Here is a 15,715-nt window from a genome sequence, read left to right on the forward strand (position 1 = left end):
TTCATTTATGTAATTATTTTAGATTCCACATATAAGTGATATCATGTGATATTAGTCTTTGTCTTACTTCATTTAACATGATAATCTCTAGGTCCATCTATGTTGCTGCAAATGGCATTATTTCATCTATTTTTATAGTTAAGTAATATTCCATTGAATACACTTTTTTTTTTTTTTTTTTTTTTTTTGCGGTATGCGGGCCTCTCACTGTTGTGGCCTCTCCCGTTGCGGAGCACAGGTTCCGGACGTGCAGGCTCAGCGGCCATGGCTCACGGGCCCAGCCGCTCCGCGGCATCTGGGATCCTCCCGGACCAGGGCACGAACCCGTGTCCCCTGCATCAGCAGGCGGACTCTCAACCACTGTGCCACCAGGGAAGCCCAATACACTTTCTTTTTAAAGAACATGTAACATTTACCAAAATGAAACCATATTCTGGGCCATGAAACACAAAAACAAATTGTAAAGGACTGAAATCACACCAAGTTCAGTCTCTGACCACAGTACAATTAACACAGAGACACAGCAAACATCATCACAGACAAAATAGGAAAATTTTATAATTTCCAAGATAGTGCTATGAATTTTGGTATAAATCAATGTATGTTTTCTTATTAACACATGCCTTTATGTTAGAACTATGTGGAGAAGGAAGGAGCAATAAAAGGAAAGTAATGGTCCTTTCCAATAGAAGTGAAGTAACATATTTCAATAATTCAACAAATTTTTATTATATGCTATGTGCCAGGCATTTTTCTAGGCACTAGGGATGCATCATTGAATAAAAAACAGACCAAAAGCTCTGGTGAAATGAAGATTATACTGCACTGAAAAAACAGAAAATAAATCGATAAAATATATGGTACATCATATATTGATAACCACTATGGAGAAAAACAAAACAGGTAAGTTAAGAGAGTAATAAGGTTAAGAGTGCCATTTAAAATAGGGGTTAGTCAAGGACTAACAGGATGGTTTTGAGCAAAGACCTGAAGGAAATGAGGGAGAGAAACATTGTATCTTGGGAAAGAGCAAACATCTGGATCAGAAGAAATAGAAAGTGAAAATTTCTTGAAAGGAGGACATGTCTGGTATGTTTGAAGAATAGCAAGGAAACCAAGGCGACTGGAACAGAATAAGCAAGGTAGAGAATAACTGGAAATGAGGTCATAGAAGTAAAGAGAACCAGACTGTGTAAAGCCTGTAGGATACTAAAATGACTTTGGTTTTCACTTTGTGAACGATAAATCATCCCATGGAGGCTTCTGAACAGAGAAGTGATATGATCTGACCAGGTTTTAACAGGATTGATCTGGTTGTCATGTTGGGAACTGAGGAGGTGAGCAAGGTGTGGAAGCAGGGAGATTATTCCGGAAGTTACAGCAATAATCCAAACTAGATATGATGTTTACAGTGGTACCAGCAGATAGAGACAGAGGAAGAGGGTGGATTCTTAGTACATAACTTGAAAGGTAGAGTTAATATGATTCACTGATGGATGAGACAGGGTCTAAAAAAGAAGGAAAGGATTTCAATCTATGATTTCAGATTCAGTAAGATTTGTACTTGTTTTATTATTAATGTATATTCATTTATTCAACAAAATATAAATTAATTAATTTAATTGTGCCTATGTTCTAGGCAGAGTAGAAGGTAAGTCAATCTAGTTTGTCTTTAATTTACCAAGACTTCAATAAAGCCTAATAATGGGTGAAATGAGGCATAAGTGGATCACTTAAATACATCCCCTGTGAATACAGTCTTCTGTATTAGGAAAGTATTCAATGTAAAAAGGGTTTTAAAAATCTTTGAAATACAAAATTTAAATCTTACCTGAATATTTGAAGAATGAGAATTCACAGATCCTTGATTATACAAATAAACCATGAAATTATCTGCTAAAAAAAATCTGAATATAAAAAAAGAATGAGAGAATTTTAAGTTATTCTTTTTGAAACATGTAAAGCAGTAGTCAGCAAACTTAAATCCCTCAAGCCAAATCTGACCTACCTTCTGCATTTGTAAATAAAATTCTATTTGAACACAGCCATACCCATTCACTTATATATGGTTTACAGCAGCTTTCACACTACAACAGCAGAGCTGAGTCATTTTGACAAAGATATTTTCATCCTCAGAGCCTAAAATATTTACTATCTGGGCCTTTAAAGAAAAAGTTTGCCAATCCCTGACAAAGGTAGTATCTTCTTTTGACCTGTATGTAATCTTTATTCAAAGCAATAAGCATTTACTCAAAATCATTTTCCTATCTTATACTCCTTTAAAAAATAAGAGACTACAAGACAAGAGAAAAGCATTTTAAAATTTACAAAGAAAAAAAAAATTTACAAAGATACGAAATGGGTGTAGGATTATGAGAGTTTTCTATTCTTTCATTCGTTTCTTTTAAACTTTTCTTCATTTATTTATTTTTTGGGGCTGTGTTGGGTCTTCGTTGCTATGCATGGGCTTTCTCTAGTTGCAGCGAACGGGGACTACTCTTCGTTGCGGCGCATGGGCTTCTCATTGTGGTGGCTTCTCTTGTTGCGGAGCACGGGCTCTAAGTGTGTGGGCTTCAGTAGTTGTGGCATGCGGGCTCAGTAGTTGTGACTCACGGGCTCTAGAGTGCAGGCTCAGTAGTTGTGGTGCACGGGCTTAGTTGCTCCGCAGTATGTGGGATCTTCCCGGACCAGGGCTCGAACCCGTGTTCCCTGCACTGGCAAGCGGTTCCTTAACCACTGTGTCACCAGGGAATTCCCTATTCTTTCATTCTCTCTCAATTTTACTATTAAATATATATTACTATAATGAAGTGGAAGAGTATTCTGTAAAAGTCATACTAACCAGAACATAGGTGTTGAAACTACAAGTCTAAGTTCAACCTTCTCTGGTATCATTCCCTGTCCTTATTATGCTATTTTACTTATGCTTTCTCACCTGGTGCTCACTCCTCAATCCAATGTAATGTAACTAGACCACCCAGTCTAGCTTCTGCTGGGAATCCTCCATTAAAACAGTTGCCATAGAGATTACTAATGACTCGCTTGTTGTTAAATCCAAAAAGCAGTTTGAGTCACGTAAAGCTACTCTAACACACTATTGACCACACTCCCCTTCTTTAAAACATCTGCTCTTCAACTTCAATCATACCATTTACCTCTGGTTTCCCTCATATCTTTTTGTCTACTTTTATAAGTCCCTTCATCTGGATCCTTACTTCTTCACTTAAATGCTTCCATGGGCTTCAATTCTGGTTGTTTTTCCTTCTCATCATTAATATTCACCCCCACCTCTGTATCTTGTTCATTTCTGGTGCCTCATTTGTACCTATATTAAAAAGAAGGCTCTGAAACCCACACCTCTCTCACATGACCTGAACTAAATATAACTGGTTATTTGGGGTCTTTTGTGGTTTCATACAAATTTTAGGATTATTTGTTCTACTTCTGTGAAAAATGCATGAGTATTTTGATAGGGATTGGACTGAATCTGTACATTGCCTTGGTTAGTGGTATGGACATTTTAACAATATTAATTCTTCCAATGCATAAGCATGGTATATCTTTCCATTTATTGGTGTTCTCTTCAATTTCTTTATCAATGTCTTACAGCTTTCAGAGTACAGGTCTTTCATCTCCCTTCGTTAAATTTATTCCCAGGTATTTTTTCTTTTTGATGCAATCGTAAATGGGATTGTTTTCTTGATTTCTTTTTCTGATATTTCATTATTAGTGTATAGAAATGCAACAGATTTCTGTATATTAATTTTGTATCCTGCAGCTTTACTGAATTCATTTATTAGTTCTAACAGCTTTTTGGTGGAGTCTGTAGGGTTTTCTATGTTACCCTACCATCTGTAAATAGTGACCATTTTAGTTCTCCCCTTCCAATGTGGATGCATATTATTTCTTTTTAATTGCTATGGTTAGGACTTCCAATACTGTGTTGAATAAAAGTGGTGACAGGGCGCATCCTTGTCTTATTCCTGGCCTTAGAGGAAAAGCTTTCAGCTTTTCATCATTGAGTATGATGTTAGCTGTGGGTTTGTCATAAATGGCCTTTAATATATAAGTGAAGGGGATTAAGAGGTATGAACTACCAGTTATAAAATAAGTAAGTCATAGGGATGCAATGTACAACACAGGTAATACAGTCAATATAACGTAATTATATGGTTTGTAATGTATAAAAATATAGAATCACTATATTGTACACCTGAAAATAATATGATATTGTAAGACAACTATACTTCAATCAATCAATCTATCAATCAAACTGCCACTGGACATTTCTCCTGGATATCCCCTGACGCAGATGTGCTCTCCTTCTCCTTCACTGCCCCACCAAATCTGTGCTACCACTATGTCCAATCTGTTATCTAATCTTTTTTTCTGCCACCTCAGTTATGTCTTAAAAAAAAATAATAAATCCTACATGTTCGTAATTATACTTCTCATTATTTCCCATATAAGTTTCTTGCAATAGCTTCCTATGACTTCCTATAGTCATGGTGTCCTAATTATTATACAGGTGATTTCCAAAAACAGAGTATATACATGCTCTATCCATCTCCCAAGCTCCAGTCTCTCTATTTCTTACTACTGCTTATAGTTTCAATAAGATACTCAAATATAATATGAGTTCTCTCTTTCCCTCTTATGCACTTGAAAAGTTCTTTGAGTGGTCATTTACTATTCTTCCCTTCTGTCTAAAGGAGTAGGTAGGTTAACACTTCTTTTACTCAGTGCCGTTTTGTGGCATCTAACAACACAATGAATCACTTGTTTGTACTTCTCTCTTTAAGAAACTTCCTCTCAGCCAAAATACTTTGTTTTTTCTTCCTTAAAAAGCATTCCTATTCTTCTTTTTTTCTCTGCTGAACATTTCTGAAAAAGTCATTTTCACTTAATACTTTCAGTTTCTCACAATTCACCTCTCCTTAATACCATGTAGTCTAGTTCTACACCCAAAATTTAACTGAAATCTTGAAAGTTACAAATTGCTTCCAAGCCAGCCTTTCTCTACTGGGTTTCCAAGAGAGAATTAAACCCTACAGAAAGTTATTTAAAATATGTTCATAATTCTCTTAGGCATGGTATATAGCTGGTACTATTTTCCATAAATTATTCACCAGTTTCCAGAACACTGTATGATCTAATTTCTATATTAAATCCCTTATTTCATTTTCCTGGTGGTGAGCCTGCCTCCCTGATCAAACCCTAACTGATACAGTTACAGACTTACTTCTTTCTTATCACATCCTGCCCTGATTATACAGGTCCTGCTGGTTCTGCCAACTTAAGATCATATAGATTAATCTTCAGGAGACAAGTCCCTATTTTTCCTGTTCCTAACCCCCCTATTCACAAAAGACTATGAGGCATTAAGACCAAAAAATTAATTCACAGGAGAGCATCTGTCTGTTCATCTGAGACAACTAAAATTTTTAATAAACAAGTACATTATTTTTAACACTCTATTTTTATTATAAGTAAATAAATTCATATAAATAAAATTAAATCTAAAAGTAAAGAATAAAAAATTACCTTTGCCTAAGGTGCACGGTATACGGTTTCTCATCTATTGGAATAATATAGGATACCTGTTCCTAGAGAATCCAGAACAACTGAGAGTGAAGACAAATGTAATAGAAGAAGTGAAACAACAATTTTACATCAACTAATCCTTCCATATAATGCTTAAAATGTCTCAGACTATGTGTGATTTAAAATCTGCAATAATATATCAAAAATGATAATATTTATTTATTATATTATCCATTCTTACTATATCCACAAAAAGAAGCCCAATCTAAGGAGCTGTACAGCACTAGAAAGCATATGTGACTGAATTTTAAACTCTTCTAAAAGAAGAGGCGATGTGCCATGCTGTACTGCCTACTCAGGTAGCATCACTGGGATAATAAGGTACTCTACACACCAGTGAAGCTTAACTTAGTCCATTAGGCACAAAAATTATTTATTTTAACCATTTTCCTGAAATGTATGGCTTGCTTCCTGTATTTTTAAACAGAAGACACTTGAACAAAATTTGGCATAGTTTTTTTACTCCATCCCAATTATTCTCAGGTTAAAACGTGGATGGCAATGAGTTGCAATAGCAGTTGGTCAGTGAACCTAAGTGATGAGATTTCATCTTGCAAAAGAGAACATGTGAAAAGCCAGAGTTAGATCATCATTAAAAAGAAAACTTAGTTAAAGCATATAAAAACCAAAAAGACACAAATAGCACAACACAAAAAAAGATAAGCCTTTCCAGATCTGTGAAAATAAGAAGCAACAAGGAGACAATACAAATCAAGAGATAATAAGGCAAGTTGTTAAAAGGTCTAGTAAATGATCAAAAATGAAACAGAAAGGTCAACATCACTGGTGTTATGAAGTCAAGTGGATACCATGTACCTGCTGCTATGATGTAATGAGAAGAGCACTTTACCTCTACGGTAATCTTCCCTAAAACTCATAACCTCAGTCTAATCATGATAAAACATCAGAGAAATCCAAACTGAGGGACGTTCTACAAAATATCTGACCGATATTCTTTAAAAATGACACGGTCATGAAACAGAAAAACAGAGCAAAGGAGACTGGGGAGACATAACAACTAACAGCAATGTAGTATCCTGAATTAGATCCTGGAACAGGAAAAGAACATTAGTGGAAAAACTGGTGAAATCCAAATAAATCCTACAGTTTGTTAATAGTAAGGTATCAATGTTAATTTTTTAGTTTTGATAAATGTAATGTATCAACATGGTTATATAAGATGTTAACTTTAGGGAAAACTGAGTGAACATATATGGGAGCTCAAGGTAGCATCTTTGCGAATTCTTCATAAATCTAAAATCATTCTAAAAATTTTAAAGGTTTTTTAAGTAAAACCAGAAATAAATTGAAGAAAGAAGCAAAACAGGTATATGTCAGATATAAGGCAGAAATACCAAACATAGGATACTGATACTGAAGCAGCAACATGTCGTAGCTGTAAAATTTACATGAGTGAAAAAAAATTCCCCTTAGAGATCTGAATGCAATAACTGAACAGAGATGCTGGAGAATTTTTATCTCTTTCTAAAGTGGACCTGATGCACAAGTCACCCAAAGTAGTTCTGGGATGAATATTTTTCTCAAAATGAAAACATAATAATTATTAAGATATTAGTATACCAGATATACTCCCTCTAACTATACTGTGAGAGCTAGCATGACACGCATTCTCTCTGCAGACTATGTACAGAAAATGAGCTAGATCTTTAAAGAATGTAGAGGGGTTGGTCAATGGAGGCCATAAGAGAATTTATTGAATAATACCAGCAAATATGTGTTTTAATTTTTAATAACAGACTTTCAATGATTAAGAAATTCGATCCCTTCTGGAACTTTTATTTGTAAAGTGTTACAATAATTTTAACACTTTCAGAAAACACTTTTCCTGTTCACTCACTCATATGGTTCCAAAATCACTCCTCTTCAATGGAACAGGATAGAAAGTCCAGAGATAAAGCCACACACCTGTAGTCACCTAATCTATGACAAAGTGGATGGACAATGGAGAAAAGACAGTCTCTTCAATAAGTGGTGCTGGGAAAACTGGACAGCTACATGTAAAAGAATGCAATTAGGACATTCTCTAACACCATACACAAAAATAAAATCAAAATGGATTAAAAACCTAAATCTAAGACCGGACACTATAAAACTCTTAGAGGAAAATAGAGGCAGAACACTCTTCAACATAAATCGCAGCAAGATCTTTTTGATCCACCTCCTAGAGTAATAAAAATAAAAACAAAAAAAACTAAATGGGACCTAATTAAACTTTAAAGCTTTTGCACAGCAAAGGAAACCATAAATGAAACAAAAAGACAACCACAGAATGGGAGAAAATATTTGCAAACAAAGCAACCAACAAGGGATTAATTGCCAAAATATACGAACAGCTCATGCAGCTTTATATCAAAACAACAAACGACCCAATCTAATGGGTGGAAGATCTAAATAGACCTTTCTCCAAAGAATACATACAGATGGCAAAGAGACACATGAAAAGATGCTTAACAACACTAACTATTAGAGAAATGCAAATCAAAACTACAATGAGGTATCACCTCACACCAGTCAGAATGGCCATCATCAAAAAATCTACAAACAATAAATGCTGGAGAGGGTGTGGAGAAAAGGGAACCCTCCTACACTGTTGGTGGGAATGTAAATTGGTACAGCCACTATGGAGAACAGCATGGAGGTTCCTTAAAAAACTAAAAATAGAGCTACCATATGACCCAGCAATCCCAGTCCTGGGCATATATCCAGAGAAAATCATAATTCAAAAAGAGACATGCACCCCAATGTTCATTGCAGCCAGGACATGGAGGCAACCTAAATATCCACCAATGGATGATGAATGGATAAAGATGTGGTACATATATACAATGGAATATTACTCAGCCATAAAAAAGAACGAAATAATGCCATTTGCAGTGACACGGATGGACCTAGAGACTGTCATACTGAGTGAAGTAAATCAGACAAATACTTGAAAGACAAATATCACATGATATTGCTTATATGTGGAATCTAAAAAAATGGTACAAATGCACTTATTTATAAAACAGAGAGTCACAAATATAGAAGACAAACTTATGATTACCAAGGAGGAAGGGGGGGATAAATTGGGAGCTTGGGGTTGACGTATACAAACTACTATATATAAAATAGATAACTAATAAGAACCTACTATATAGCACAGGGAATGTTACTCAATACTCTGTAATGACCTATACGGGAAAAGAATCTAAAAAAAGAGAGGATATATGTATAACTGATTCACTTTGCTGTACAGCAGAAAATAACACATTTTAAATCAACTATACTCCAATAAAAATTAATTTTCAAAAAACAATCATAGGATTCCAGGAAAAAAAATATCACTCATCTTCACAAAACATATTTTAGTAAAGGTCTGGAAACCCTGTAGACCTTTAAGCATTGGGGGTCTCAGAAGAAGTAGATTTATCTGAATTTACAGTGACCTACATTGAGAATTTATCTTTCTGTTTAATAAAAACTATGGACTAGTCAGTTAGTGTCAGGTTTCCTAGAAGCAGGGTCTGAAATGAGGATACTTTTGTCAGTGCTTTATCTAGGGAGCACTCTCTGGAGGAACCTGCAAGGAAGTAAGAGAAGCAAAATAGGGAGGAAGATAAAGCTAAAGAAAATATGATTTCAGGGCTTCCCTAGTAGCACAGTGGTTGAGAGTCCACCTGCCGATTCAGGGGACACGGGTTCGTGCCCCAGTCCGGGAGGATCCCGCATGCCATGGAGCGGCTGGGCCCGTGAGCCATGGCTGCTGGGCCTGTGCGTCCGGAGCCTGTGCTCCGCAACAGGAGAGGTCACAACAGTGAGAGGCCCGCGTACCACAAAAAAAAAAAAAAAAGAAAGAAAGAAAATATGATTTCAGGTAAATTCTAGCCTTAGCCTGATACTTCGGGGAAACTCTAGAGTAAAACTTGTGCCTCAGAGTCTTTCCCACCTGAGACAGTGGAGCTGGGCTTTTAGACCCATGTAACAATTAGGCACTGGCTGAAGGGTTACCCTGGGGGATGGGGTCGAGTAACTCCCAGGCAGCTCAATAACTGAAAGGCAATTCTCCAGAGAAGGTTACTAACTCTTGCAGTAGTATCTCAAGAGCCAGGGAACCAACAACCCAAACTGAAATTATAAAGGGATTATGGCCAGGGACTGGGGGTTGGAAATTATAGCTGAAAAGTTCCCAAACCTGAAAAAGAAACAGAAATTCGGATGCAGGAAGCACAGAGGACCCCAAACAAGATGAACCCAAACAGACTACATCAAGACATATATGATAATTAAAATGGCAAAAGGTTAAGATAAAAGGAGAATTTGAAAGGCAGCAAGAGAAAGATAACTGGGAGGTTGGGATTGATATATATACACTAATATGTATGAAATGCATAACTAATTTAAAAAAAGAGAGAGAAAGGTAGAGTCATACACAAGGGAACTCCCATAAGGCTATCAGCTGATTATTCTGTGGAAACCTTGTGAGCCAAAAGGCAGTGACATGATATATTCAAAGTCCTGAAAAGGAAAACCTGCCAACTAGGATACTCTACAGAGCAAAATTATCATTTAGAATTGGAGGAGAGATAAAGAACTTCTTAGACAAGCAAAAATTAAGAGTTCATCAATATTAAACATAACATAAGAGAAATGTTAAAGGGTCTTCTCTAAGTGAAAAAGAAAGGCTGTAATAAGAAGTAAGAATCTACAGGAAAGGAAAAATCCCACTAGTAAAGGCAAATATACAGTAAAGGCTGAGGATCAACAACTTAAATAAGCTAGCATGAAGACTGAAAGACAAAACTGTAAAATCAAACATAACTACAATAATCAGTAATGGGATAAACATGAAGATATAAAATATGACAACAATAATAAAAAACGTGGGGGAGGGAGTAAAAAAATGTAGCTCTTTAAGAATGTGTTTGAACTTAAAGGACTACCTGTTTAAAACAAGTAGGTAGAGTTATAGGTCAACATATATGAACCCCATGGTCACAACAAATCAAAAACCTACAACAGATACACAAAAACTACAGCAAAAGGAACACAAACATAACACTACAGAAAATCATCAAACCACATGGGAAGAAACAAAAAAAAGTAGAAATACAGAGAACAACTACAAAAAGAACCAGAAAACAAGTAACAAAAGGACAATAAGTACATATCTATCAATAATTACTTTAAATGTCAATGGATTAAATGGTCCAATCAAAAGACATAAGGTGGCTAACTATATTAAAAAAAAAAACAAGACCCATCTACATGCTACTTACAAGAGAATTGCCTCAGAGCTAAAGACACACACAGACTGAAAGTGAAGGGATGGAAATAGATATTTCATGCACATAGTGACAACAAGAAAGTGGGGGGTAGCAATTCTCATATCAGACAAAATAGACCTTAAAACAAAGTCTAAAACAAAAGACAAAGAAGGGCATTATATAATGATAAAGGGATCAATACAAGAAGAGGATATTACACTGATTGACATATATGCACCCAATACCTGTATTGGGTGCATATGTTTTTATATAAATTTTATATATTTTATTATTTTATATTTATATAAATATACAAAGCAAACATTAACAGACACAAAGGGAGAAATTAACAATAATATAATAATAGTAGGGGACTTTAACACCTTACTTACATCAATGAACAGATCATCCAGACAGAAAAAATAAGGGAACAGTGGCCTTAAATGGCATAATAACCAGTTGGACTTAATATATATCTACAGGAAATTCTATCCTAAATCATCAGAATACACATTCTTTTCAAGCACAGATGGAACGTTCTCCAGGACAGATCACACACTAGGCCATAAAACAAATTTCAACAATTTAAGGATAAAAATTATATCAAGCATATTTTCTGACCACAACATTATGAAATTAGAAATCAATTACAGGAAGAAAAATGAGAAAAGAACAAACGCAAGGAGACTAAACAATATGCTACTAAAAAACCAATGGGTCAATGGAGAAATCAAAGAGAAATCGGAAAATACCTCAATACAAATGAAAATAAAAACATAACTTTCCAAAATCTATGGGATGTGGCAAAAGCAGTTCTAAAAAGGAAGTTTATAGAAATACAGGCCGACCTCAAAAAATATGAAAAACATCAAACAAACAACCTAACCTACCATCTAAAGGAATCAGAAAAAGAAGGACAAATAAAGACCAAAGTTAGCAGAAGGAATGAAATAATAAAGATCATAGAGGGAATAAATAGAGATCAAAAAAAAAAAAAAAGAAAGGATCAAGGAACCAAGAGCTGGTGTTTGTAAAGATAAAAAATTGATGAACTTTTAGCCAGGCTCATCAAGAAAACAAGAGGAGACCCAAATAAACAAAATCAGGCATGAAAGAGGTGAAATAACAATCAATATCACAGAGATACAAAAAATCATAAGAGAGAGGGAATACTACAGTTATATGCTAACAAACTCAACAATCTAGAAGAAATGGACAAATTTCTAGAAACATACAAGCTTCCGAGACTGAGTCAGGAAGAAACAGACAATGTGAACAGACAGATCACTATTGGTGAAATTGGATTTGTAATTTTAAAGAACTTCAGCAAGCAGAAATCTAGGATCAGATGGCTTCACAGGGGAATTCTACCAAACATACAGAGAAGAGTTAATACCTAACCTTCTCAAACTATTCCAAAAAATTGAAAAGGATGGAACACTCACAAATTAATTCTACAAGACCATCATCACCCTGATACCAAAACCAAAGACACTACCAAAAAGAAAATTACACCCCAATGCTGCTGATGAACACAGATGCAAAAATCCTCAACAAAATATAAACAAACCAAACACAATATACAGAAAGGATCAAACACCAAGATCAAGTAAGGTTTAGTCCAGGAATGCAAGGATGGTTCAATATTTGAAAATCAATCAATCTGATACACCACATTAACAAAAGTAAGCATAAAAATCACATATTCACCTCAATTAATGCATAAAATTCATCTGACAAAATTCAACATATATTCATGATAAAAACTCTCAGCAAAGTTGATATAGAGAGAACATATCTCAACATAATAAAGGCCATTTATGACAAACCCACATCTTACATCTACTCAATGGTGAAAAGCAGAAAGCTTTTCCTCTAAAATCAGGAACCAGACAAGAATGCCCACTCTCACCACTCCTATTCAACATAGTATTGGAAGTTCTAGCCACGACAGTCAGACAAGACAAAGAAATAAAAGGCATCCAAATTGGAAGGGAGGAAGTAAAACTGTCACTATTTGCAGATGACATGATACTATATAAAGAAACCTTTAAGTCTCCCCCAAAAAACTATTAGAACTAATACATGAATTCAGTAAAGTTGCAGGACACAAAATTAACATACAGAAATCTGTTGCTTTTCTACACACTAATAATAAACTCATAAAGAGAAAGCAAGAAAACAATTGTGTTTAAAATTGCATCAAAAAGAATAAAATGCCTAAGAATAAACATAACCAAGGAGGTGAAAATGCTCTGAAAATTATAAAAGATTGTTGAAGGAAACTGAAGACAATATGAAGAAATGGAAAGTTATCCTGTGTTCTTGGGTTAGAAGAATTAATATTATTAAAATGTCCATACTACTCAAAGTAATCCAGAGATTTAATGTAATCCTTATCAAAATACCCATGACATTTTTCACAGAACTAGAACAAATAATCCTAAAATTTATATGGAACCACAAAAGACACCAAATAGCCAAAGCAACCTTGAGAAAGAAGAACAGAGCGGGAAGTATCATGCTCCCTGACTTCAAGCTGTACTGCAAACCTACATTAATCAAAACAGCATGGTACTGGCACAAAAACAGACACATAGATCAATGCATGAGAGCAGCCCAGAAATAAACCCATGAACTTCCAGTTAGTTACAACAAAGGAGGCAAGAAACAATGGAGAAAAGACAGTCTCTTCAATAAGTGGTGTTGGGAAAACTGGACAGCTACATGTAAAAGAATGAAATTAGAATATTTCCTTATACCATATAGAAAAGTAAACTCAAAATGGATTAAAGATCTCAATGTAAGACCGGAAACCATAAAACTTTTAGAAGAGAACATAGGCAGAACACTCTTTGACATAAATTATAGCAATATTTTTCAAATCTGTCTCCTAAAGCAAAAGAAACAAAAGCAAAAATAAACAAATGGACCCTAATTAAACTTAAAAGCTTTTGCACAGCAATGGAAACCATCAACAAAATGGAAAAAAAACTAGTAAATGGGAGAAAATATTTGCAAATGATACAAGCGATAAGGGATTAATATCCAACATATATAAACAGCTCATACAACCCAATAGCAAAAAAACCCCCAAACAACCCAATCAAAAAACGGGCAGAAGACCTGAACAGACATTTTCCAAAAATGGCCTACAGATGGCCAACAGGCACATGAAAAAATGTTCAACATCACTAATCATCAGAAAAATGCAACTCAAAACCACAATGAGATATCATTGTTATACACTCAATGTTATAGTTATTCATTTGTTTTACTTTTTATATTACACATGTAAGTGATAACACAGAGAATTTGTCTTTACCTTACTGACTTATTTCTCTAAGCATAATACCCTCTAAGTCCATCTGCTTTGTTGCAAATGTCAGAACTTCATTCTTTTTTATGGTTGAATAATATTCCATTGTATGTATATGTATATGTGTGTGTGTATATCTTTATCCCTTCATCTGTTGATGGACACTTAGGTTGCTTCCATATCTTGGCTATTGTAAATAATACTGCTAAGAACATTGGGGTGCATGTAACTTTTCGAATTAGTGTTTTCAGGGGTTTTTTTTTGTATATGTATACAGAACTGGAATTGCTTAATTATATGGTAGTTCTATTTTCAGTTTTTCTGAGGAATCTCCAACTGTATTCCATGGTAATTGTACCATGTATACAAACAGAAACAGACTCACAGATATAGAGAACAAATTAGTGGTTACCAGCGGGGAGAAGGAAGTGGGGAGGGGCAGGATAAGGGTATGGAATTAAAAAGTACAAATTACTATGTATAAAATAAGTAAGCAACAAGGTTATATCAACACAGGGATATGTGACCATTATTTTGTAATAACTTTAAATGGAGTATAATCTATAAAAATATTGAATCACTATGTTGTACACCTGAAACTAATATATTATAAATCAACTATACTACAATTTAAAAATCAGTCAATCAATCAAGCAGGGGATATAAGGTACACATAGGGAATATAGTCAATAATACTGTAACAAACAAAATTGAGATATCACCTCATTCTTGTCAGAATGGCTATCATCAAAAAGTCTACAAATAACAAATGTTGGCAAGGATATGGAGAAAAGGGAATACTTGTATACTGTTGGTGGGAATGTAACTTGGTGCAGACATTGTGGAACACAGTTGGAGGTTCCTCAAAAAAACTAAAAATAGAACTACTGTAAGATCCAGCAATTCCACTTCAGGTATATATCTGGAAAAAACAAAACACTAATTTGAAAGGATACATGTACCCCAATGTTCATAGCAGCACCATTTACAATAGCCAAGACGTGGAAGCAACCCAAATGCCCATCAACTGATGACTGGATTAAGAAGATGTAGTGTATATATATATATATATACACACAATGGAATATAACTCAGCCATAAAAAAGAATGAAATTCTGCCATTTCTAGCCATAAGGATGAACCTAGAGAGTATTATGCTTATGAAATAAGTCACAGAAAGACAAATACTTATGATATCACTTGTATGTGGAATCTAAAATATACAAATGAATGTATATGCAAAACAGAAATAGACTCACAGATATAGAAAACAAACCTGTGGTTACCTAGGGGACAGGGAAACAGGTAGGGACAAATTAGGGATATGGGATTAACAGATACAAACTCCTATATGTAAAATAGATAAGCAACAGGATATACTATATAGCATAGGAAATTATAGCCATTATCTTTTAATAACCTATAATGGAGGACAATCTGTAAAAATACTGAATCACTATGCTGTACATCTGAAACTAATACAATACTGTACAACAACTATACTTCAGTAAATAAGTATATACATATA

At 34.8% G+C, this 15,715-nt stretch overlaps 1 protein-coding gene across 11 annotated transcripts in view; it reads right to left on the reverse strand.

The window, feature by feature from the left end:
- The window catches only part of ADAM32 (ADAM metallopeptidase domain 32), a 168,674-nt gene that overhangs the window by 133,615 nt on the left and 19,344 nt on the right, over positions 1-15,715 (reverse strand). For 9 of the 11 annotated variants that reach the window (XR_013825545.1, XM_079909326.1, XM_079909318.1 and 6 more), the window contains 2 exons: positions 5,545-5,606; positions 1,832-1,907 (listed from right to left, as the gene is read on the reverse strand). Coding sequence is in view for 10 of the 11 variants with exons in the window: in XM_079909326.1 (XP_079765452.1) it covers positions 1,832-1,907; positions 5,545-5,606 (138 nt within the window). In the remaining variant the exon portion in view is untranslated. Of the gene's footprint in view, positions 1-1,831; positions 1,908-5,544; positions 5,625-15,715 lie in introns of all 11 variants that reach the window. The other 2 variants (XM_079909323.1, XM_079909324.1) reach the window with 1 other exon arrangement.

Source organism: Stenella coeruleoalba (assembly GCF_951394435.1).
Source record: "Stenella coeruleoalba genome assembly, chromosome: 21".
Taxonomy (NCBI): Eukaryota; Metazoa; Chordata; class Mammalia; order Artiodactyla; family Delphinidae; genus Stenella; species Stenella coeruleoalba.